Below are 26,998 nucleotides of genomic sequence, written 5' to 3' on the forward strand. Positions count from 1 at the left end.
TGACAGTTTTGTGGTTTGAAAGAAGTTAGAATTTTTAAATGTTCTAAAATTGGAGAATAGAAATGAATTCCAGTGACGAAGAGTAACAGTTTTTTTTTATTTGTTGATCGTAGACAAAATATTGTATGAAACTGTGCGTGAAGTACTTTTTGCGAAAATATATCACTCGATTCGCTGTCGCTCGTGCTCTAAACATCGCGTGCGTTCGCAAAAAGCATACTTCACGAACTGTTTCATAAATAACTACATATTATCTACTCTATGTCATATTATGTATAAGTTTTTAGTTTGTGAAAACTGTCATTATAGATAGCAGTGCGTGAGGGAGCGTTCAAGTATTACGTAACGCGATTTTTGAAGATTTTTGACCTTCCCTCCCCCCCCCCCCCTACGTAACGCACTGTAATGGGCGTTTAACTATTACGTAACGCAATTTTTGAAGATTTTTGACACCCCCCCCCCACCAGCGTTACGTAATACTTGAACGGTCCCTGAAGGATTTAAAGTGTGCGTGAAGTAACAATGTATTTTAAATGGGACTTTTCGCACTGTTTTTAACTTTGGCGTTGTCATGGTGACAATCCTTAACTTTCGCGTTGTCATGGTGATGACAATATGAGCAATGAATTACAACAAAAGTTTTGACAGTTTTGTGGTTTGAAAGTAGTTAGAATTTTTTAATGTCAAAGTTCTAAAAATTGTAGAATAGAAATGAATTCTAGTGACGAAGAGTTACAGCTTTTTTTATTTGTTTATCGTAGATAAAATATTGTATGAAACTGTGCGTGAAGTACTTTTTGCGAACTGGCGCGATTTATAGCACTCGCTCCATTGTCGCTCGTGCTCTAAAAATCGCTTGCGTTCGCAAAAAGCATACTTCACGAACTGTTTCATAAATAACTATTTCAGGCCAAAAAGGTGATCTTTTGTATTTGTTTAAAAAAATTGTTTAAACAATTTCTGCCCAAAAATTCCACCCAGCACCCTTCAGATTTGTTTAAAGGGGACATTTTTGAATAGGAGTGCACAAAGAAACCGAATGAGAAATTTTTTCGGACGGGAGCGGTCTCACCACATGGACTTAAAGGTTTTTTACGAATTACTCAAAAGTATGTATTTTATTTTAAAAAATCATTTTTATATAAAAAAAAACTAAAAGAATGGTGGGTTTATGGCGTCTGTAGCCACAGTACGAGTAGAGGGATAGCTTATTGAAAGTTAGTTCTTCGTCAAAACGCCAAAATTGAAAGTTTGAACGTGAAATATGAATGTGGAAAACTCAGAACCTTTTTGTAGTGCTTTAAAAAATCTTTATTTTTATTTTTTTTTTTAGAAAAGTCTCGAGCACCAATCTAAGGGAGATATGACAAAAATAAGGTTGTCAGTAATTTTTTCAACGGCAAAAAACGTGAAAATCGCCACGTAATTACCACCCTAATTAAAAATAATCATTACTCCTTTACAATAATTCACTTTATTAATGTACCTACTTATAGTATGCTATAGAATGGTTGGTTGGAAATGGTTGGTTTTGCTTTTCTAAAAATTAAACAAAAAACCATATCATAGAATATTTTGAAGTTTATGTACATCTGGACTATGTCATCAAACTGGGATAACCAAATCAAGATGCTGAAATTAAAAGAACACAACTGGCATGGGCCACTTTCGGTAAACTTAGCATATATCTTTAAAAACACCTCCATTCCTATAAACTTAAAAAAAGGTCTATATCACATTATTCAATCTTCGCTTGTCCACTGCTGGAGATAGATCTCCCTCATAGTTTTCCATCTATTTCGATCTTGTGCCTCTTGCATCCAATTCCTATCACAAACGGTTTTAGATCATCAGTCCAACGTGTTGGTGGACGACCTCTGCTTCGGTAGGCATCATATGTTGATCTCTTTTCCAATATCCACTTTGTCCATCTATTATCTGTCATTCGAGCCACGTGACTTGCCCAGTTCCAACTCAGTGTTGCTACTCTCTCTACTGCATCAGCCACTCCTGTTCTTTGTTGTAGCTGGCGGTTTGGGATCTTGTCTCGTAATGAAACGCCCAACATAGCACGCTCCATCACCCTTTGAGACACACGAATCTTTTACACTGTTCTCCTTGTCATGGTCAACGTTTCCGCACCATAAGTCAACACTGGCAAAACACACTGAAAAAAGTTTTTTTTGTATAGCACATGCATACCACCAATTTGTACCTACGGCTTGTAGACCGTAGCCCTTGCTATAAGATCTGCTAAAAACTAGAAACCACGCAAAGGGCCAGGGAACGAAACATGATTGGAATATCACTCAGAGACAAGATTTCTTCTTCTTCTTAGCCTTCTATCGTCCATCTTTGTACATAGGCCTCTCCCAACTCCTTCCATTGGTCTCTATCCTGAGCAAGTTAGAGATCCAATTTGTTCCGGCTATTCTTTTAATATCATCAATCCAACTCATCTGTGGTCTTCCTCTCGGTCGTTTATTTTCGTAAGGTCTCCAGTGTTTTATTGTTGCATTCCAACGTTGGTCTTTTTGTCTAGCAGTGTGGCCTGCGAAGCTCCATTTAAGTTTGGCAATCCTTATTGTTATGTCCTCAACTTTTGTTTTTGATCTTACCCAGTCGTTCCTCTTTTTATCTGACAGTCATACACCTAGCATTGCTCTTTCCATTGCTCTTTCTGCTGTGGCTATTTTATTCATATTTGACTTGGCTATGGTCCAGTTTGGACATCCATATGTCATGATAGGAAGCATGCACTGGTTGAACACTTTGCTTCTCAGATATTGGGATATTTTGCGGTTCTTAAGTAGGTATCCAACTAAGTTTTCCAAATCCTGCCCATGCTAGTCTCGCTCTCCTAGTAATTTCCGCACTTTGGTTCTCTTTGTCAAGTTTCAGGATTTGGCCTAGGTAGATATATTCCTGGACTTTTTCTATCTCACTGCCATTTATAGTTATACGTCTGGGGTCATCTGTGTTTGTCATCATTTTTGTTTTTCTCATATTCATTTTTAGGCCGACGTATTGGGAGCTGCGTGCGAGTTCCTCCATCGTAATTTGCAGTTCCTCGAATGAGCTCGCTATAATCACAATGTCCTCAGCAAATCTGAGGTGGTATAGGTTGTTGCCATTAACGTTAATACCATAGGTTGACCAATTTGTAGTTTTGAAGACGTCTTCTAGGGCTTGGTTGAAAAGCTTTGGCGATATTACGTCTCCTTGTCTCACGCCTCTCTTAATGGGTATGGGATTTGTATTTTCGTCTAGTTGTACTAGCATAGACGAGAGACAAGATTATAAACACCGATTAAAATGATGATAACAGGTTAACACGAAGAATCCCAGAATGAAGACCAAAGAGAACAACAAGAAGCATGGGAAGATTTCAAAAGAGTTGGGTAGATGGCATAAGAGCAGGGACAGGCTCTAAACAGTGGATTAGATTGGCGCAAGATAGAGAAAGATGGAAGCAATTGGGAGAGATCTAATTCAAAAGTGGGTAGAAAATGGTCGACGAAGAAGAAGAGAGCACTCATAACATTAAGAATTTGACGACTGATGGACTAATTTCGCTACATATTGCGTAAAAAACAAAAAAAATCTAACGTGGCTAACTTTGTCGCCAACAACGAGACACTCGTCCTACTATGATTTTACCCTAAGCCTAAGCTTTATACTTGGTTGTTGAAATTCTTGTTATGACATAAAGGAAAACAAATTTCGAAAACTCGACAAGCGTCAAAGAGTTATCACCCCAAATTAATTGACTGCATTTCCCAAGATTCAAAATTTTTATAATATTAAACAGAAAACTGCGGTCTCAAGTTTTTGGCGTTAAATACGAAGAGATCGTATTTTGTGAGATAAAAATTACAGTTATTTAAATTTACAACTTCAAATTTATTTATGTTATCTTTCTGATTTCCTCATCGCTCAAAAAGAAACACGAAGAGTTTACGATTCGACCGTAGTCCTCCATCGTGCATTCTTTACGTTCCTATCGCGCTTGTGTGAACAGTGACCAGATTTCAGGCAACGGGGCGAGGAAAGGAAAGAAGAAGAATGCGAACGATTCCATAATCATACCAATACCATAGCAACTTCTTTGATTCTCATAAACCCATCAGAGTATCAGAGCTTGCCGTGAGCTGGTACATTATGTATAATTTGCGGAATGGCGAATGTAATCGTATAGCATACGACGTTAACACTAAAAAAGAGATTAAAAGAACGAGAGGAATCATTATTTTGGAATGACACGATTCCGTCGAGTCTGTAATTTATATCTGAAAAAATATTTTGTGGTAAGACGGGACGGTAAGTGCAGTATCTTTTGTATACGTGGAATAGAAAATAATAGATGGCAAATAAACGATGATTGAAACGAAACAGAACGAAAAAATATTGTCTCAGATGAAGTAAAATCTCGAATTACAACTATTTGCTGAAAGTACATCCTAAGTCCTAAGTAATAGACATGCAAGATTTTAATGTAATCATCAATTTTAGTGCATTCACTGAAGGTAAAATATTGCAAAACCTCCGAATTTTAGAGAACTGCTTGGATTGTTATGAAATTGGGTATACACATAGACATGTCAAAAAAGTGATATTGTGCCGATGTGTGCTTTTGACCTGGGGGTATCACCTCTTCTCGGGAGACAAAAAAAATAAGTTCAAAATAAGTCCGGAAATGGACGAACTGACTGATTATAAACAATTTTTGTTCTATAGAGTTTTTCCACTAAGTCAAGTACATCCTAAGTCTTAAGTAATAGACATGCAAGATTTTAATGTAATCATCAGTTTTAGTGCATACACTGACGGTAAAATATTGCAAAACCTCCGAATTTTAGAGAACTGCTTGGATTGTTATGAAATTGGGCATACACATAGACATGTCAAAAAAAGTGATATTGTGCCGATGTGTGCTTTTGACCTGGGGGTGAGTATCACCTCTTCTCGGGGAACAAAAAAAAATAAGTTCAAAGTAAGTCCGGAAATGGACGAACTGACTGATTATAAACAACTTTTGTTCTATAGAGTTTTTCCACTAAGTCAATACTTTTCGAGTTATTTGCGAGTGAATGTCTTAGTTTTTCAACAAAAATCCAGGTTTCAGACGGTTTTTCGTAAATAAGGGTAAGGCCCCATTAGTGCGTTGCTCGGCGTTGCATTGTCGCAGCGTCATTTAAAAATAAATAAAGGAGAATCCAGAATCTTCTGTAGTTTCTACGTTTATTTCGGCGATCGCGTAATAATAGCAACAAAATAACACGTTAAAAATTACATGAAAACGACGCTGCGACAACGCAACGCTCTGATGGGGCATCGTTCCAATGCGTTGTTACGTTGCGACGTCGCAACGCATCGCAGCGCAACGCACTACTGGGGTTCGCCCTAACTCAAAAAGTATGTATTTTGTCGAAAAAATCTTTTAACAAAAATATAGCTTATATACAAAAGTGAAAAAATGGTACATGTATGAAGTCTCTAGACCCAGTAGAAGCAGAGTTGTAGCTAACGAAAAGTAGGTTCCTATTCGTCAAATTCCAAATCGAATACATATTTGTACGTGTAATAATAGCAACAAAATAACACGTTAAAAATTATATGAAAACGACGTTGCGACAACGCAACGCAGCGCAACGCTCTAATGGGGCCACGTTCCAATGCGTTGTTACGTTGCGACGTCGCAACGCATCGCAGCGCAACGCACTAATGGGGCCTCGCCCCAACTCGAAAAGTATATATTTTATCGAAAAAAATCTTCCTAACAATAATATAGCTTATAAAAAAGTGAAAAAATGGTACATATATGAAGTCTGTAGACCCTGTAGAAGTAGAGTTGTAGCTAACGAAAAGTAGGTTCCTATTCGTCAAATTCCAAATCGAATATTTGTACGTGTAATAACCAAAAAATGAAGCACTTTTCGGAAAAAAGTCATCACAACTTTTAAAGTGCTTAAAAAACGCTTTATTTTTCTTTTTTTTTTAAGTGAGAGAAAACTTATCACAACTTTTTAAAAAGCGCTTTATTTTTCTTTTCTAAAAAAATTTCTAGCACCAAAAGTAAGCAAGTATGTACGTTCAAAATAAAGTTGATCACTTTTTTTTTGTAAAAAAAGTAAAAAAATTGTAAAAATCACCCCCTATTAATTCATCATTCCAAATAAATTTTAGCAAATCATTAATCGTTACCGCTTGGCAAGTTACTTTACTTTGTTTATATGATCAGTTCAAAGTGCTTTGAACTTGACAACACTGAACTATGATGAATTGAACCAAAAATATTTTACAAGTAAGCTAAAAGTACCCGAGAAAATATTACATACCTTTCTCCGTATTAAAAAAGGAGTGCGAATATTTCAGATATTTGGTCTACAAGTCTCCTGGAGTAGAGAAAAGAAAATTGCATAAAGGAGTTTTTTCTTGTACGGATGTTTATTATAATTATAACCTAATAAGAGAAGAAAGCTTCAGTCAATGTACAGACGCGATCGCTTAAAAAAGTGTATTCACCAAGATTCGTGTGAATTAAAAAAACATAAAAGGTCATACAAGGAAGGATGATGCAACAATCATGAGTGATTTATGCTGCATACTCTACAGAGACCTTCCATAGCTATCGTACAAGAGGGAAAAAGAAGAAAGGGATTACAAGAGCTTCTAGGCTAGGATCTAGTTTTTAAGTAATAATTATTTAGTCTTTTCTTTTTAGGTGATAAACAGTTATCACAGTATGTACAAGAGATAAAAGAAGGAAATAAAGGGACAGGAGATAAAATTGTCACTTGATGTGATTAATAATATTAAATAGTGCGTGGTTAAACAATTCGCAGACTTTTTTTATAGTTTAGGAATCCCAATCTCTCAAAATATTTAAATGGATCAACTTTGGAAGGACAAACAATAAATGTTAGATGCTAGATCATAAGAATCTTGTGGGAATTTTTTACAATTACGAATTTTTAAAAATTCCCCTATCTTGAAAATAAAAAGTAATTCTTCTTGAACTTAACAATTAAAATAGTCCTGGAAAAAACAAAACTAAATTCGAAAAAAAAAAAAAATTTTCTTTGTGCAGTTCGCGAGATACCTTTACGGTGACACATCAGATTCGAAACACCATGTATTATATCCACTTATTTCGTACTGTGGTATGTGGCTTAAGATCCTATCTTTCAAACCGACCAGATACTTGAATCTTCGACCGCGGTTATGTCAAGAATGTTGTAGATATTGTCAATTGGACTGATTTTTTTCCAGCTTAAATTTATACTCGACTAACGATTCTTAAAAATTTATTAAATATAATTAAATTGCTTTTCATAGAGTCCGTAATAAATTCACCAATACTTTAATTTTGTTTTTAGAAGTTAGACTTTTTGGGACGTAAATATAGACCTTCAGTGACGTGCGTCATACATAGTCGAGGAAGATTACAAACTTTTCTAAAAAAAACTAGTCAACATCTAAGATAACATCATAATAGAAAGGTTATTTTATTTGTTTTATTCTAAAATTTATTATAAAGAAAAGTGCTAGTTTCGATTTTCTCTAATAGCAGTGTTAATATTAAGGTATTTATAAAAAAAAATTCTGTAAGTCGTTTATATTAAGGTGATACAGTAGCGATCAACAGGTAGCAAAAACGCGTTCCAAGATTGCGGCTGTAATTTTGAATATTTTTTCGAGATATTTGGAACACGTATTCGTAATATAATAAAGAATGGCGGTACAGAGCCCAATTGGAAAAATATATTAATATGTGGAAATTACTCTGTAAATAAAAAAAAACGAGCTTGTACCGCCATTAAGAAGAACAAAAAAATACACTTTCTTCAAATAAACTTTTTTATCCGATGCCTAGATTTTGTGTCATTTTGGAACTACTAAAATTTTTTATTTCATTAGTAGTTCCAAAATGACACAAAATCTAGGCATCGGATAAAAAAGTTTATTTGAAGAAAGTGTATTTTTTTGTTCTTCTTAATGGCGGTACAGGCTTGTTTTTTTAATATTGTATTTAATTACAGAGTAATTTCCACATATTAATATATTTTTCAAATTGGCTCTGTACTGCCATTCTTTATTATATTACGAATATGTGTGCCAAATATCTCGAAAAATATTCAAAATTACAGCCGCAATCTTGGAACGCGTTTTCGCTACCTGTTGATCGCTACTGTTTCCTCTTAACTTTACAGTCACTTTAAAGTTATATTTTTTATTTCACGAACATAAATTTATATAAAACTTAAATATTGGTTAATATTGGTAAAAATTATTTTAAACAATATCGACTATTGAACGTTTTAAGCTATCATTGCCTTATATCTGCAAAGTAAACGAAAGAAGCTTGTATTTAAAATGATTTTCAATTTTCGAATTTTTGGAACAAGCCAAGGGTTTATTATGCCGATAATACACAACTTGTGGAGATAACTATTAACACTAATGTTTAATATGTGGCATATTTTTAAATGTATCCTTTTCGGAAAAGAAGATAGTAAAACCTCATTACAATATGTAATGTCATGGTATTATCTAAAGAATTTTATAAATAAATATTGACAATTTATTAATCACTGTTATCACTATTTACATATTATATCTAAGATTTATTTTAAATTAAGATGCTAGAATCAGTTCTTAATATTTTTTCTCGTTTTCTAAACTCGTGAAAAAAATAAGAACTGGAAAATAAAAATTGAAGGATTAGTTTATGATTCAGGTTTATTTACCGAATAGTATTTCATCGCATAGATAGTAGAAGGCAAAATAATAGGCCAGGGTAATAAGACAAAAATATACCCTGTTCGTGACACTTCAGCAGTCAGGGTACTGAAGCGTTTTTTCGACAGGTAATACCTATAGGAACAAATTATAACTATTTCCTGCGTAGGATCTGGCGGCCATTTTTATTTATAAACAATTAACTGTCAAAAAATGGCATTTTCCCCTTTTTTTTTCAAATCAACGGAAAACAGTGAAACTTATAATTTTTTTAGTACAAATATCTTCGAGATTATGGAAAAAGCTTGAAAATGACGTATTACAAAGTTTGATATACTCATTTATTGTTAATATAATTGCGAGAAAAGGTCGGAATTGCAAAAAAAAATATTTTCTCAATAACTGTTGTAAAAATTAGTGTACAGCTTTGAAATCTTTGTCAAATGAGGGTCCTTTGGTGCTTAATATGTGATAAAAATTTAAAAGCGATTCATTAAATTGTTTAAATTTTATTCAAATTGTTTATCCCAAAGAGCATTTTTTTGCAATAACATAAGTCAGAAAAAATGACCTTAGAACCATTCCACAGGTGTCAAATGAAAGAGCATGAGCTACATTTTCAACAGGGTTTAAAAAGTGAATAAAAAATGCATTTATTAGTAATAAATGATTATGCAAAAGTATCGTCAATTTTTCTTTATAAACTTCTTGAATAACTTTTTCCAAAAAATTAACTTTTTTACCCTGTTTTAAGTGCACAAGTACCAAGTAATGTTATCTATATCATAATTGATAAAAAATTATAATAAATATGTATAATTTCTTATATAATAAAATAAAAAGTTTATAAGGAAAGAGTTACGCTACTTTTGCATAATTAAGTATTACTAAAAAATGTATTTTTTATTCTGTTTTTTTAAATCAAGTTGAAAATATAGCTCATGCTCTTTCATTTGACATCTGTGGAATGGTTCGAACGTCATTTTCTTCTGACTTATGTTACTGCAAAAAAATGCTCTCTGTGATAAACAATTTGAATAAAATATAAACAATTGAATGAATCGCTTTGAAATTTTTATCACATATTAAGCACCAAAGAACCCTTATTTGACAAAAATTTCAAAGCTGTACACTAATTCTTACAACAGTTATTGCAAAAATAATTTTGTTTGCAATACCGACCTTTTTTCGCAATTATATTAACAATAAATGACTATATCAAACTTTGTAAAACGTAATTTTAAAGCTTTTTCCATAATCTCGGAAGTTATTTGTACTAAAAAAAACATAAGTTTCCATGTTTTCCATTGATTTGAAAAAAAGTGAAAAATGCCATTTTTTGACACTTAATTGTTTATAAATAAAAATGGCCGCCAGATTCTACGCAGGAAATAGTTACAATTTGCTCTTATAGGTATTACCTGTCGAAAAACGCTTCAGTACCCTGGCTGTTCAAGTGTCATGGAAAAAACCTTATTACCCTGGACTATAATCGAGAAAATAAAAAATAATGTAATCCAGAGAGGTTCTGTTAGTAATATAAAAAATATAATATTATTGTTTTGCTAAAGAATTCAATTGACAGCTAGATTGATTTGTCAAATAAAGCACATAAAAGGGATATAATAATAATATAAAATATTATTGACTGGACCTGAAATATTTAGATTACATTAATCTAAATATTTTAGGTAGAATTCTGATGTTTATAATAATTAATAAATACATAATAATTCTCCGGAAGAATTCTGATGTTTTGACATTCAAAAATAGCTAATTTAAATCTCCCACTGGGGTGCAAAAAAAGTGATCATTGAATATTCCAATTTTATAAAAATGAGAGGAGATATAATAATGAAAAACCATCTATGGTTCAATTTAATTCTTGTAATATTTGAAAAGTATGAGACAGAAAGTTGAATGAGGAATGTTCTTAGGCAGAGTTGGGTGAAGGAAATTATTTTTATATAACTATTCCTATTTGTTCCTGGAATCTTTCCTTAAAAAACATCAAGGAGTCGTAGATATTTTCAAAAATCATTTCTTTTTCGGTATCACAAGCACTTTTTGTTGCAAAATGTACGTCTTTGTTTCCATTAATACCAACAGGACCCCTAACCCAAACAAATGTAACATTGTTTTGTTCACATGAAGGACTTCAGATTGTGTATAATTTTAGTAAGATCTTGATTTTTGAAAATTTAAGGGGATACCTAACAAGTGCTTGCAATACTGGTTTTGAATAGAGTATTACTGATCCGATTATTGTCCAATAGAGAGCACATATATGCGAGAGTGGATGCACTCTCTTGTAAGTAGTGGAAATGTTTACACCATTTTTTTGTCCAACGCAAGACCCAAATATTTGTAATGATCAATAATAGGTATAGAATAGTCAGCCACTACAATATTGTCAAATAAAATAATGAATCTGTGCCTTGTGAAACACAAAACAACTACCAAAATCTACTCAATCAACCAATGCTTTAAACGGTACACAATAACGAAGTTCTTTTAATGCATCTCTCATCTGATTTATGGGTCACATATGGACAACTATCATTATTGAAGTGCAGTGGACACATATTTGTGTGTGCTATTTGGCTGAATTAAAATTTAGTAAAAATAATGCTATCAAGAAATATTTCCTTCGGAATAAAGGAAATAATCTCAGTGTTAACGATATATCAACTTCCATTCATGCAGAAGCTGTAAAAATCGGTCGAAAGAAATATCCTATTTTTAAATTAAGAATAACATTTCTAGAAATTATTTAAATTGTTAACAACATAACGATATCTTCAAATTAAAATTCCAAATTTCGCTACACAATTAACATAACAAACTACTACTGATAATTGATGAAGTCATTAATAGCCTATTGATACTAAAAATAATGTTATTGTCTATCATCGTCATAATTGTTTTCTATCGTCTGTGGTTAATTGTCATTTTAACAAAAATGTTTTATTGCGTCTAAAGTCGGTCGAATTTACCCATACCCTTCCAATGTGTCCATCGTCCAGCGAAAGAAGAGCCATCAAGCTGGCTCTGAAACAATGTGTGGCTCCAGGCTACGTACTCACCGTCGTCGTCTCATGTGTCTCCGTCTCTCTCTAGCGTCATTCGTTTCTTCGTCTGTATGGTAGCCCGTCTCTGTTCTTCTTCATCTGTTCTTCTGTTTCTTCGGGTTCGGTCTCGACATGGACGGCGCGATGTCTTTTTATCCATGGTGATTATCGTTTGCGATATTTTATGAATTATATTGAACTATACATACTTGTGTTAGTCGTATCTATCATGTATGTAATTGTACTTATCTAATATACACATGAGTCGTATTAATTGTGAATTTAAAAAAATATTTTTTTCTACGAGCGTGCAAAAAAGTCTTCTTTTCCGCACGCGTTTTAGTTTGGAAAGTTTTAATTTTCCGCATTACTTTTCCGCACTGAATTTAGATATTTTAATATGGCCTTAAAATAATTATAATACATGCAATAAACTAATATTTAGATAGTATTTACTAATTTATTTCAAATGTATCTTATTGTGTTCATGTTTTAATGAAATTAACGTCACAATTCGATGAAATACAATTATTTTGACATATACAGTCCGTCTAATTTACTTACCGTTGCAAGTCATTATCTACGTAGAGATCTAAGTTGACATTGTTGCCCAATTACAAAAAATGCTTGAATTCATTTTAAATCAAATACGTCACACATTTTTTGCGGAAGTGGATTATACAGCAAAACAAATTAATATTCAATGTAAATAAATAAAAACTTTAGAAATAGAAAATAAGAATTAAGTTATAATCTTACATTAAAGTACATAATAAAAACAGTAAATATAATGAAACAAATATGATGAAGTGTCATCACCGCAACTGTCAAATAAATGTTACCAATTTTGCCAAAATATCACCTTCGTTCGATTATAGTTACAGTGTATTCCGAACAAATGTGCTTCATACAAACGCTTTATAATCCATTTATACAAATTAAATGAAACATATTGTGTATTTCTTTAAGTTAAAATTAATAGAAATCTTTAAATATTATTTCTACGCGTATATAATAAAATATGTCTAGTGGCTGTAATGCCAGTGTACTCGGCAAAGTGATTCTAAAAAAGAACACACCTACCGCCTAAATATTTCGTGTTGGTATCATGTGATGTCACGTGCTATGAAGCGGATGACGTGCAACGGTAAGTAAATTAGATGGAGTATATTCGAAAGTCAAATCAGTAGACAATAACAGTGGTTTTGAATCGTCGTAATGGAAACCAAGATAGTCGTCATGGTAACCAATTATATTGAAAGTTTGGTTTTGACAACCTTGTCAAATAATTAATTTGTGTATTTTCAGTAGTAATTGCACAAGAGCTCTAAAATTATCGAATTTTTCCCGAGTGACACTTTGACAGTTTTAATTTCACGACCCGAAGGGGAGTGAAATTATGTCAGTGTCACGAGGGCAAAAATTCGATAATAATTTTAGAGATCGAGTGCAATTTGTTGCGATGGCTTCATCAATAAAACTGTTCAAAACCAAAATTTTATTGTAATTTATTTATGTAAGTACAAATTAGTACAATTAAATACACAGTTGTTATAAATATTTGACGGTTGAAAGTCATCACTTTTATAATTTTTAAAACATTAATTGTCATTAATGTCACTGAATGTATTTTTTCGTAGCAACGAAGGGCATCTGACGTAATATACTTGACGACAGGATATTATCAAAAATTATCGGGTATATCACAAGAGAGTGAGAATAAATTGAAAATAATCGACAGTTTTTCGAAAATTTGTTGTCTAGCAATAGACACGAGAGCCCTGCGGGCTTTCGTGTCTATTGCCCATTGACAACAAATTTGAGTAAAAATGAAGCATTATTTTCTTATTTATTCTTACGGTCGTGTGATATTCGTAAGATTATTTTTTAATACGTATATTATGGATATTTTCTTAAATGTGACAGTTGTCAAAACTAGGAAACTGGTTGCCATTAGACAGAAACAATCTACTTAAAAAAATTCTATCGGTAATTTTCTACAGTAGATAATTCTCAGTATAATTTTAATCTGATTGGACCTAATTAAACACGTGATCAAATATCTTACTATACGGTTGGAAGTTAAAATCATTAAAAAATAACCAATTTAATTTTTATTTCTGTAGCTTTCTATTGGTCAGAATCTCCTATGAATGAAATAATCATATTAATTCAATTAATTGATTAAAATTTGGTCATTTTTTAAACGCTCGTAGAAAAAATATTGTTCCTAACTCTTGCGGAAAGTCTCTTTTCCGCACTCAATTGCTTACCGAACTCCGCTTCGCGTCGTTCGGCAAACTGCCATCGCGTGCGGAAAAGTATGACTTTCCGCACTAGTTAGGAAAATAACTATTGTACAACTAACGTGAAATGCCATATTTTTCCACCTGTTGTAGTTGCTGAAACGTCATATTATATCCCTTGGGATAAAATCTATTTACATCCCGCTCGCGGATGCCAAACTTGATTTTGGTAAACTTTGACACATTTTTTTGTAACTTTAATAGTTACCTAGGCAACGTCCGCTACTTTCCTGATTATTTATTGATATTCTATTTATTTTTTACATCAAAATTGTTGAGATTTCCGGTGTTTCTGGAGAATTTTAGAAAAAATATTGTTTTATATAGGTAGTGGGCGAAATGCAGATTTTAGCGCTCTCATGATTACATGTGTCGCTCTAAAATCGGCTATTTTGCCCCTTGTATAATAAATAACTATTTTTTGAGTATCACGACCTGTTTCTATTGGTAATCTTTGGCAGCCCACGGACTAATCGTGCTATACGTCATTTCCAATTTCGTGGATCTTAATGCTTCTATAATTATGTCATTGACCGTACAAAAGTGAGTGACAACCTTCCATAGAGATGTGAATCCACCAATGAACAATAAGAATTGCTTATAAAGAGGAAATAGAAGAAGAAGACTAGTAGGAGGAAATTAACAGTTGAAGAGGTTTACCTCTTGGTAAATTGTAAGAGGTGCCCACATTTATTATACTGGAACACTCGTTACCAATATTTAAAAAAATGGAATTACCAACAAAATATTTTTGTGCTTTAGGGTTCCTGATTGCAACAAAGCCTCTACAACTTACGATTCCGTAACTGGAAATAGTATTTTATATAACTGGCGAAATACAACAAATTGACTTTATTGGGTGCCTGGACATAAAGGAATTGTCGGTTATGGAGGTTGTTGGTAGTCTTAAGAAGGGGCTAGTAGGTACTTACTCTTTTATCGAGCCATAACCATTCTGCGACAAAAACAATAATCTTCTTTTTCGCATGAGCTTCAGATCTTATTGTGCGCTAAGTGCAGCGCTGGAGGCCACAACGTATATTTATAAATTGTTCTTTATCCAAATGCTCAATACGTTATTTAAGCCTGATCTAATCAATATTTTAAAACATAATATGGACTATGCAGCAAACCTTATTAAAATATTATTTACTTGTATAATTTCTTAGTCTAATTTTTTAGAGATATGCTGACATTAAGATTGGTATTTTTTACTATTGAAAGGAATCCAATCTTTTATACCAACGTGTTGTACGCCCATGGATCTCGCTCGTGACCTGTGGAATGCACACGGAAATTATAGTGTGCCGTGAGATGGCCCGGGTCGGGTCGATCGGGTGTTGGGCGTAGTAGGGTGCGAAGGACGGCCCAAGGCCGAAGAAGAACCAGCCGCGGAGGCCCACAGGGAGAGGGACTTGGGCCATCTCGTCACTCGTCAGTTGCGATGTGGCCCTTGTGCTATATACCGGCTACCCAAGTGGCTGCTCTGCCTTTACATGTTCATACATTACCGCCGGAATATTTGTCGCCCGGGGCGGCCGGTCGACGACGGCCGCCTCCCGCCGCCCCAGTGAGAATGTTTCGTACTTTGCCGCCTTCTTACTTCGTCGGGACTGGACATAGGGATGGTGTGGTGTTTGATTTAAGTGCCAATGTAGGATATAGGAGACCCGTTATTGAAGTTCCTGTAAGTACTGTTTCTCGTCCAACATGACTTGGTTTTGGTACTGAAATTTTCAAACCAATTTATTATCTATAAACAATCATGACACTATTAATATTAGTTCTGAAGTGCTTGTAAGTAATTTCTGGTGTAACGTGATCTTCATTTAGTCCTTAATATTATCATCTATAAACAATCATGACACTATTAATATTAGTTCTGAAGTGCTTGTAAGTAATTTCTGGTGTAACGTGATCTTCATTTAGTCCTTAATATTTTTGCCCTTAAGATATTTTTTTTGTCTACAATCTTGAAAATTATTGAAAATAAAGATGTTTCTTACGTCGTTTTTGGAAAACACTAGATTTTGGTAAATAACTCTTTTTTAACAATATGCCGTATCTGTTCTTTATTATCTTTACATTTAAAGTTTAAGATGAAAATGAAAAGATTATTTGTACCTATATCATTGTTCATATTTTCCTGTATTCCTTTTATTTTATATCTTTTTTCAAATCTTTTTACTGTTACTTTCTCTTCTACAATATAGATCTTCTATAATCCTCTTCTATATAAAAATATATTATATTTTACGCGTTGGTGTATTTTCACAACCTTTTTTATAAACATGTTTGTCTATCATATCATCATGCACATGCTGGCTGTTCTACTAATGTAGACTTATTTTAGCTAAATAATAATTGTTTTGGCACCAAACGCAGCTATATTGAGGAATTTTGACCTAATGTTGAGTGTATTTGGTATATTCCATCTTTTATGACATTCATCATCACCATTGGCTCTCCAATGGTGGATCTTGGCCTGTTATAGAATCAGCTTGCATTCCTTCCCATCCTTCGCCTTGGTTTTCCAGTTTCGTACTCTTAATACTCATAAGTCGTCTTCCATCTGGTCCTTAAATAGTGCTCTGGGCCTGTCTGTTCTCCTCACTTCATCCTGTCTTTGGTTATAAATGTGTTTTGACGGCTCCATCTCGTTCATTCTCTAAGTGGCCTAGCCACGGCAGCTTATTTTTTTGGTGGACCTACCAATACTAGGCTCACTATAAAGGCGGTAAAGCTCAAAATTATAGCGCCTACGCCATAGTCGATATATAAATTTGTCTGAGCTTTTACAGCAACAAGATCTGATCTTATTGCTGTAAAAGTAAGTGCGGTCTTACAGCTTCATATGAAGTTTTAAATCTTACCGTAACTTAAGTACGACTTTCCCAACTCAGTTTTTGCAGTTTCAGTATGCGGGCAGTTCTCAGTTCTGTTGGTATTCGACTATTGGTCATTTTCAACATTGTACTCCTTGTTCACATTCAGTGGTCCTCTAAATGGTCGCAGAGGAGATATTTTCTTCTTCTTCATTTAGCTTATTTCTATCCAACTTTGGACATAGGCCTTCCCCAAATCCTTCCATTTTCGTCTGTCCTTGACTGCGCTTTTCCAGTTAGTTCCTGCAGCTTTTACAATATCGTCCTTCCATCGCATCTGAGGTCTTCCTCTTCTTCCTGTCCACGGTCTCCAGTTTTGTATTTCAGCATTCCATCTTTTATCTTCCTGTCTCGCATTGTGGCCCACAAATCTCCATTTAAACCCTGTTACATGTTCAGTTACATTTTTTACTTTTGTTTTCTCTCTTATCCATTTGTTTGTTTTTCTGTCTTGTAGTTTTATTCCCAACATGGATCTTTCCATTTTTCTCTGAGTTATTTCAATTTTGTTTATGTCGGCCTTTGTTAATGTCCATGTTTCTGAGCCATACGTCAGAACAGGAAGGATACACTGGTCAAATAAAAAAATGTTCATAGTTTGACCTTGAACTAACTGTTAAACCAACTAGTTTCTAACTTGTAAACCATTACACAAAAATTGATCTGAATTTCGACAGGTGTAAATTCTCTCTTCATTCCTTAACCCCCGGAGGGAGAGTAGTGGTTATCGTGATATCGTGTATTGTCGTCTCCAAAGATCTCTAGCCATTATTTTTAACTCATGCATAGGTCTTGATCCCTCTAGCTCTCGATCTATCTTGTTAGTTAGGATCTTCCTCGTGATCTTCGGCCTTCTATCTTTTCTTGCTTGGATAATAAATTTTTCTATACTTGTGTAAACAGTGATATTCGAATTTCAAGGAAAGTTTGTTCGTCGTAGTAACTAAGTCATATAGCAATTTATATATTGTTAATTTTATGTTGATACAATTTTTAACAAAGCCTTACGTCTTACCTATACGTTAAAAAATAAAAGATAAAAAATCTATTACCGCTGTTTTTCATTGATATTTTTTAACTCATATCTGAAGTACACATTTTGCTTCTACAGTTCTTTTTCAAAAATATCTACATTTCTAATATATAGTGCAGTCAATGAGGGTATTTGGCTCCGAATTCCATCCTACTAGTACATCGATTTACTTGATATTTTCACAGTAAGTAGGTAGGGAATAGCTCAAGGAACAAAGTCTACCCTATGCTGATGTGCGCTTTTATCTTGGGGGTGGTTCCCACCCCTTCTCGGGGGTGAAAAATGTTCTGGTTAAAATAGCCACGAAAGAGGCTAATAGGGAACCTAATTTTAAGCAAAAACTGTTCTATAAATATTTTTTGAAAACTCAATACTTTTTAAGTTATTCGTGGTTGAAAATTGGCCATTTTCAGTGAAAAATGACACCTTTTTGGACGGATTTTTGCGAATACTTTAAAAACTATGCATCTAACAAAAAAACTATATAAAATATTTCTGTACATTATAAAAAAAACAAAGAGATTCGTTCCTTCATAAATCTTCTAGTTAAAATACAAAGAGGGATATGGTAGGTAAGAAGAGTTTGTTTTTTTTTGCTGCATGCTCAAATCGGTGTATTCAACTTGAAATAACAGATAAACTAGCGATTTTAGGTGTATAATGATACTAATAACTTTTGTAGCGCTTGAAAAGGCCTTTAAAACGAGCAATACTAAATGTCGATTACATTCAAACTAAGCGAGATATTCTGCAAAAAAGTTGATGACTAATGTATTTTAAGAAGAAATGAGAAATATATTTAACCCCTCATCCACAAAAAAATTTAAATACATCGTTTTCCTTCTACAATACTTTTCACTATATGTAGTATTATTTCTACGTTCAAAAAGTTGGACTGGATTAAAATGAATGGTTTTTGAAAAAAATAAGATCAAATTATAGAGCGCATTTTTAAATTTTCTTAAAAATCTTTCTTTTCCTCCATGTTACTCGAAAAAGATAAGAGATACGAAAAAAGATACCACGCAAGAATGTAGGGCTTTTTCAGATAAAAATTTCGTTTTTATTTTTCATTACTCTATCTCTATCATTTTCAAGTTACATGGAGAAAAAGGAAGATTTTTAAGAAAATTTAAAAATGCTCACTATAATTTGATCTTTTTTTTTTTTCAAAAACCATTCATTTTAAACCCGTCCAAATTTTTGAACATAAAAATAACACTATAATAAAAGGTATTGTGGAAAACATTGTACATTTTGGTGCATGGGGGTTAAAATTACTTCTCATTTTTTCTTAAAATACATTAGTTATCAATTTTGTTTGCAGCATATCTCGCTTTCCTTTAATGTAATGGACCTTTAATATAGCTCATTTTAAAGGTATTTTCAAGCACTACAAAAAGTATTAGTGGCATTATACACCTAAAATCGACCGTTTCTCTGTTATTTCAAGTTGAATACACCAATTTGAGAATGTACCAAAAAACACACTATTTTCACCTACCATACATAATATCTCTTTTTGTATTATAACTAGAAGATTTATTATGAAGGCAAGTGTCTCTTTGTTTTTTTATAACCTACAAAAATGTTTAATATAGTTTTTTAGTTAAATGCATAGTTTTTAAGGTATTCTCAAAAAACCGTTCGAAAAGGTTTATGTTTCAATGAAAATGGCCAATTTTCAACCACGAATATCTCAAAAAGTATTGAGTTTTCAAAAAAAAACTTATAGAACAGTTTTTGCTAAGAATTAGGTTCTCTAGCGAATTCCGTGGTAATTTTAACCAAACAATTTTCCATCCCTTGGGAGCCACCCCCAAGATAAAAGCACACATCGGCATAGAGCAGACTTTGAATTAGGAGATAAGTAGAGGCTAGGCCCAAAATTTCATTAAAATCCCTGCAGTAGGATAGAATTCGGAGGTAATATCCTATTCTTGCTCAAATTGACTGGCGTAATAAACAGAAATTTTATAATGAAATAGAAATGGAATTTTTAAATGTTTTGATCTATTTTATTATTTTTTTTTTAATATCATCGCCCACGATTAATGCATTACCTTATATAATTTGAATGTCTAAAGGTATTTTTTTGTTTTCAATGGTATTTGTAAACATTATTAATCGTAAAACACTGAAAACGTTTGTTTTCTATACTTCCACAAAATTTATTATATCTAAGTGACTACAGCTGTTTCGTTAAAGCCTTAAGTTAAAGCCATAAAAGCGTTTCGTTAAAGCCATAAAGGCCTTAAGCTATCTTTTTTAGAATCTATGGAAATTAATAAACTGAAAAATACAGATATAATTCTGAATGACCAACTCGAGACAAACAGCTCCCCACTCCTCAACCTCTTCAGTTGAAGATTAAAAAGGCAAACACATTGTAAACTATATTACTTGAGAAAGGCACTCCGCCGAAACAGCTGTAGTCACTTAGATATAATAAATTTTGTGGAAGTATAGAAAACAAACGTTTTCAGTGTTTTATTGTTAGATAAAATGAACTTCCATCAAGTAACGGTCGAATCCATCAATTATTATTAATCGTTTTTATAGAAATGCGTCTAATAGAAAATTCTAGTTCACTTGTTTTATTTCAGACCCTTTCGTTTGTTCTAATAGTTATAAACATTAAGTGTTTTTTAAAACACCTAAGCAGACCAGGAGATAAAAACATAAATCAAGAAAAAAAGATTCAATTCGTCATATTAGTAATAAAGATGAGGATGTAGTACTTAGATGATTATAAACTAACTGAATTACTAAATTCATTCAAATAAATTTATATCGAAGCAAAAGGTTTGTACAACTCTTTTAAGAGAAAGGTTTATCAGAAAAGATATCAGATTGTCCTATTATTTTATGATACGGCACGAGTATCAAAATGATAAATCACGGACTGATGGTGAATTACATTAGTTTACCATGAGTATGTGAATTTTCAAAACAATTGGTTTTAAATAAGATCCGATTCGCAAAGATAATCTTAAAAATCTACAAATACTCTGTAAATTATTAAATAATGTGTACAAAACCTACAGTCAAAAATGGACAAAAAAACTGATGATAATCAGTTAGAAAGAAAACTTATGATAATCTTACATTACCTAATACATACATGTTGATTTCTTTTCTGGGTAATTTGTTTCCTTGTTTTGTTCAAGTGTTTTCATATCTTTATTCGGCTTCTTGCATTACATTTTGTAAATATGTATTCATTTTGTGGATATTTTTAAATTTCCTATTTTAGTCCCAATATTGTCTTTGTAATTCTCTCTTTTCGCTCTCATTTTTTTGGGTTATAGATTTATTTTTTAATTTTTGCCTTTAGTCTCTAATACAAAACAAAGTTGTGCGAATTATAAAACTTCTTGTTCTATTCTGCTCTTCTTGATTAAGTCTTCTGCTTTCATATTTTTTGAATTGTATTAACATTATTATTCCATCTTTGATATTTAGTCCATTTTTTTTATCTTGTTAACGTTGAGTACGTTGCAGGACTAATTTTGCTATTTTTTAATTTTCCGTTATTTTTATATGTCTCAATCAATCCACACTTCGCAACTCTATAAACATTGTTTTGTTAATGTCTTCCTACCAAGAAACATTACTTAATAATAACAAATTTGATTCCAATTACGCAGAAATTTCAAGGTCATTTTCACACAAGGGAAATGAGATTAATACATAGTATCAAAAAACTACCGTCCAATATGTCTATTAGAACTATTGTCAATGATAACCATCAAGAAGTAAATTAGATCATTACCATCTGTTGTTATGTGTGTATGAAACATTTGACAGACAACTCATACATTCAGAGAAAATATTCCAAAAACTATTTTTTATAATATATTTCTTCCATTATATCTGTGCACATGTATGAAATTATTCACGAATATCACGAATTACTTTTTATACTAGGTCTCTTTTTTACTCACAGAAACTAGTATCGAAAAATTAAACCGCTGGTCCATATAAACATGTCTTTGATACCTTGATTACTATGAATTTGGACGTGTATCATTTTCAGTGGTAGTGATATTAGCGCATTTGTTGTGTTTATTGAAATTTATAACTTATATTTGGTTTATTTTATAAAGTTATATTGTGTTAAATATATTATAACATAGTAAAATATAAATTTTTGTACAACATAACTTTATAAAATACGTCCAGTAGCCCATTCCTAATTATTACATTGACAGTATGTACATCAATGATATTACATCGACGTACGTTTCCTTAAGGTTTTGATTTAACTTGTTTGCAAATCAATCATGACATTTGTGTAAAGATATAATGGAACAACTATAATATATTATGATCACTGTAGCTATACTTAATTATAAAATAGGTATTTTTGTATAGCTGTTGACTAATTTGCTTACCGAAAAAGAAACATCTTTGAGATGTAGGCGTATTGTAGACATTTTAAGAAAATATGCTGTAAAATTATAAGTAATAAGGCGTGAATTCTTAAAAAGACACATATCTTGGATGAAAACCCTAAAAGAATGGTATAGTTGAAGCCACCAAAACAACTTTTTAAGCGCAGAAGCAGACGAACAACTCTGCAGCGCCACAGAGTGGCTTAGACAGGCGATTTTGTAGCGCCAATGATTTTGCAGTGGACGCCACTAGCGGCGATAGTGGCTGGCCACTGTCGCCGATTCTCGCTGATACTGGCGTCCATTACAAAATCATTGGCGCTACAAAATCGCTTGTTTAAGCCACTTTGTGGCGCCACAGAGTAGCGCTGCAGAGTGGTTCGTCTGTTTCTGCGCTTAAAGTTAAAGTGGCCATGTTGATTGTCAGTCTCCCTAACAGAAATGTCACTTAAATAGACTTATTCGTGGAGCATGCCCTGAACGTATCCTGAACGTACCCAGAGGGAGATCGCCTGCGGATTACGTTTTCGGAGGGCAATATTCGACCTTATTGAACGTCCAATTTTTTAATGCGCAGGCGTTCTCCCTCTGGGCACGTTCGGGTTATACAGCGCGAAAAGGCCTAATATAATACGAAGTCATCTGACGTCTTATGTAGACCATGAATAAGGTACATAGTTGTTCCCGTTATAACATTGGATTTCTTCGTCTCATATCGTTAGATAGGTTCAGATGTTTTTTGAGTTGTTCGTCTTATTGTGTTATTCATTATGACATGTTGCTTTCCTTTCTTTTTTTAATGGTTGCTTCAGTCTACATTCTATTTATCTTGTTAAGCAAGATCACTATCAAGCGACGATTTTACTCTTATTGTCGCGTTATTTTTATTTGCGGCTTATTTTTATTAATTTAATTAAAGATATTACTAATTTTAAACATTAATTATAACTTTCACTGTCAACTAATGGCAATTAACTGAGAATTTGTCCGCAAATAACCTCAGCCAGTGGAGTACCCTGGCGAAACAAAAGTGGTGATAATTCTTACTATTAAATTAAAACACTGGATTAGACTTAATTAGCTTTAAAAAACTGGAAACAATTTTCCTACTGGATTCATTTATAAATGGTATTTAGATTACATTTAAATTATGTACATAACACAAGAAAATCTATGTTCTTGTTTTATTTTATACACTATAATTTTGTGTTAATATTTCTCATGTAGATATTTTGTGTAATATTATAGACTTGATAGCTAAAATTGTATGTTTTACTAATTATGTCATATTATAAGAGATCTTTTTAGTATCACTAAGGCGGCGTTCATACTCGGGCGATAGCCGACAAGCGACATTAATTTATCACCACGATATATTGCTAGAAAGGTTCAAAGACAACGGACGATATGGTGAAAGCACAATTCTCTTGAGTTACAATTATGAGCTCAAGTGAGGAAGACGTTGTAGTGGCCTATTGGTTTAGGCGTAGAATGAGAAGAAAAAGAAAATACTGGCTACATTCTTATAATCTTATGAACGCACACTTATAGCTCTCTGCTGTTGTTTCCAGAGAGCTGAATCAACACGAATTATTAAAGTTGAAAGATCTGTATCTTTTATTTTTGATGCAATTTCCCTTCATGCAGTGCTTGCCACATCTGTCTTACTGTAAGCAGGAAGGGAATAGTTCAAGATGCGCTGCCGAGCTTTCACAAAATTAATGAAAATAATCACAAAACTGTCGTCTTTTCTTCCCGACATGTTAACGGTTTGAAATATCGTATGAAACAAATCGAGAGGGCGACCGACATGTAGCACTTCGAGCGATATATCACTTGCGATATGTTGTGCAATCACGTGGAAGTGAACCTTTTTTATCGTCTCTATTTAGATTTTGAATATTGAATTTGTTTATGCATATCGCCTATCGCATATCGTTTCCGATATATCGCTTATCTTTTATCGCCCGGGTATGAACGCCGCCTTAGGGGTCCATGGTATCAGCCAAAATATTGATGTATTTTTAGAGTACATATATCCAAAGTCCCAGTTGACCCAGCCTGAATAAAATTCAGCACTATTTTAGTTATCTTTCTTGTATAGGTACAGGAGCTCTACGGTATATCAGATTAAATTGCTATACTCACAGAGGAGTTGGAGTTTAGAAATATATAAACTTCTTTAAATGTTGTTTAAATTTAAGTATTTGCCACTGAATATATCTAATAACAGTTTCTTTTGTTTCAGGCCAAAAAAGATATATATCAAGTCAAATCTCAGAGACTTCTCTTAGCTCAGGATGAATATAATCACCTCAACAACGCCTTAACAAATCTTAACACTTCCAGGACTAGTTGTAAGTATTCATTTACTTGATATTCTTTTTTTTATATTCATCTCAAGATATTTGGACTAAGAGATTAAATCTCAACGTCTTAGATTGTCTGGCCATGTCCATAGACTCCCTAATAACCGCTTTGCCAAGTTAATCTGGCAGGAAGCCCCCACAGGAAGAAGACACTTAGGACGCCCAAGAATTCGATGGAGAGATAATACAGTGATGAGCGCGCTAATAAACGGCAAAATAGCGAGGAAGATGTTGAAACGAATAAGCGATGGACTACCCCGGCTAATTGAAACAATATTCAAAAATATTATTCCAATCATCCAAGATAGCCATCACTACACCCTCAGCTTAGCTCAGTCACTCAGGTGTGTGTTCGTCTTAGAAATGAACTATGAAAATTCGGAATGGAAGCAAACAAAATAGCATTTTAACTAATCATGTTTATTCATAAAAATATAATAAAAATATGACTTATTAAGTGCATTCACAAATATATTCAAATTCTTGTCAAAAACTAACAATTCTGGATTATACTTATGGCTTTTGGTATTGATGGTAATTTCTTGATGTTGAATGGTATTTTCTGCTGTAGACTTCTTGTAGGCCTGGGCGGATGTTCGGCCCTAGGCCCCTACAGGTAGAGATGGTGGTCGTTGCATTCTGGATGCCATGGTTGTTTTTGCCTTATGTTCCATCACCGGTGAGGTTGGCTTGAAGCTCCCGAAGGGAGAAAAGGTTGATCTTATCCAAAAACTATAAGATAAAAACACGCATATCAACAATCAAGAAGTTAATAACCAAACTGTACCTTTGCCAAATAGTATCCAAAAATAGTAGATGGCAAGGGTAAATTAAATGGAATTTAGATGAGGAGAATAGTTAAAATTTGATTGCTAAACGTGCATACATGTAAATTAGAAAGAAATAATTAAAACTAAAATATCAGAACACATCGTTTGACATTGGGGTTAGGTTAGATATAAAAAATATTAGAAAAAATGTTATAAGAAGCTAGGTATGGATGGAATATAATGACTGTAAGAAATTATTAAAAAAGCTTTATGAAAAACTCACCCCAAGAGGAAGATGATTTGAATAAAAATGATCTATTTTTGAATTACATGCCTTTTTAAGAAATAATAATTCTTCCCTTCCAGTTTATGTCAGGGAGTAGGGATGAAGTGACACTGTCATTGAAAACGACATTTGAAATGACGACCAAGTACTATGAAGTAACAGGCATGTTCCGTATTGAAAGACAGATATTTAGAGAGCAAAGGTATACGGGGTACGTTCAGTATGTTCAGTTGATGATTTAAATAATAATAAATAATATAGTAAATAGAAGATAATAAAAGAAGATAATAGAAGAGGATATCCAATCATCCAAAATAGCCATCGCCACACCCTCATCTTAGCTCAGTCACTCAGGTGTGTGTTCGTCTTGTCCTAATCTTAGAAATGAACTCTGAAAATTTAGAATGGAAGCAAACAAAACACGTATTAAGCTATGAGATACAAAGAAATGAAACTAGTAGAGCTGAGATATTTAGCGACATTAACCTATAAATTACATTAAATTGATTGTTTCCGACCTTTACACATATCAGAGGAGTATGTCAACTAAAACTGTCACTGTGACAGTGGCATTTCTCAAACTCGTCCGATACGTCTAAAGGTGGGAAACAATCAATATAATGTAAATTTATAGGTTAATATTGCTAAATTTTTCATCTCAACTTAAAACGTTTTTCATATTTTGTGCTAATTTGCCGGTTTTTAGCGTGCTCATCACTGTATATGGTCAGATTTAAGAACAGTGGGGCTACCCACTAACATTGACGACCATTCGAGATGGAAGCAAATTGTGCTGTCTGCCAAGACCCACCTCCGGTTCTAGTGCTACGTTCTCTGGATCAAATGGACAGCTTATGTTACATCCATAAATAAGGCAAGAAATTAAAAGTAATGTCTTGAAAATCAAGAAACCGATCTAAGGGAAAATATTGAGGAAGACCAAACAGGGATTACAGTAGAAAAATTGTGTATACAATGGCTAAAAATGGACTGGCTTATTATACCAAATACTCGAGATATACGACTCAATACCTAGGACTAAACAAAGTTTACCTAGTATTTGAAACAAAGAACGGATAGGTCGGAAGATGGAACTCAGGTTGCTTGAAAAACAAAATTACACAATGGAGTTCAATAGG

At 33.2% G+C, this 26,998-nt stretch overlaps 1 protein-coding gene across 2 annotated transcripts in view; it reads left to right on the forward strand.

Annotated features, from left to right (window-relative positions):
- The window catches only part of LOC114327550 (protein kibra), a 177,417-nt gene that overhangs the window by 117,128 nt on the left and 33,291 nt on the right, over positions 1–26,998 (forward strand). The window contains exons 1-2 of one of the 2 annotated variants that reach the window (XM_050657343.1): positions 15,549–15,806; positions 24,683–24,791. In XM_050657343.1, the coding sequence (XP_050513300.1) occupies positions 15,564–15,806; positions 24,683–24,791 (352 nt within the window). In that variant the 5' untranslated portion in view covers positions 15,549–15,563. Of the gene's footprint in view, positions 1–15,548; positions 15,807–24,682; positions 24,792–26,998 lie in introns of those variants that run through there. The other variant, XM_028276225.2, reaches the window with a different exon arrangement.

The sequence above is a fragment of the Diabrotica virgifera genome, chromosome 1, assembly GCF_917563875.1.
Source record: "Diabrotica virgifera virgifera chromosome 1, PGI_DIABVI_V3a".
In the NCBI taxonomy this organism is placed as follows: Eukaryota; Metazoa; Arthropoda; class Insecta; order Coleoptera; family Chrysomelidae; genus Diabrotica; species Diabrotica virgifera.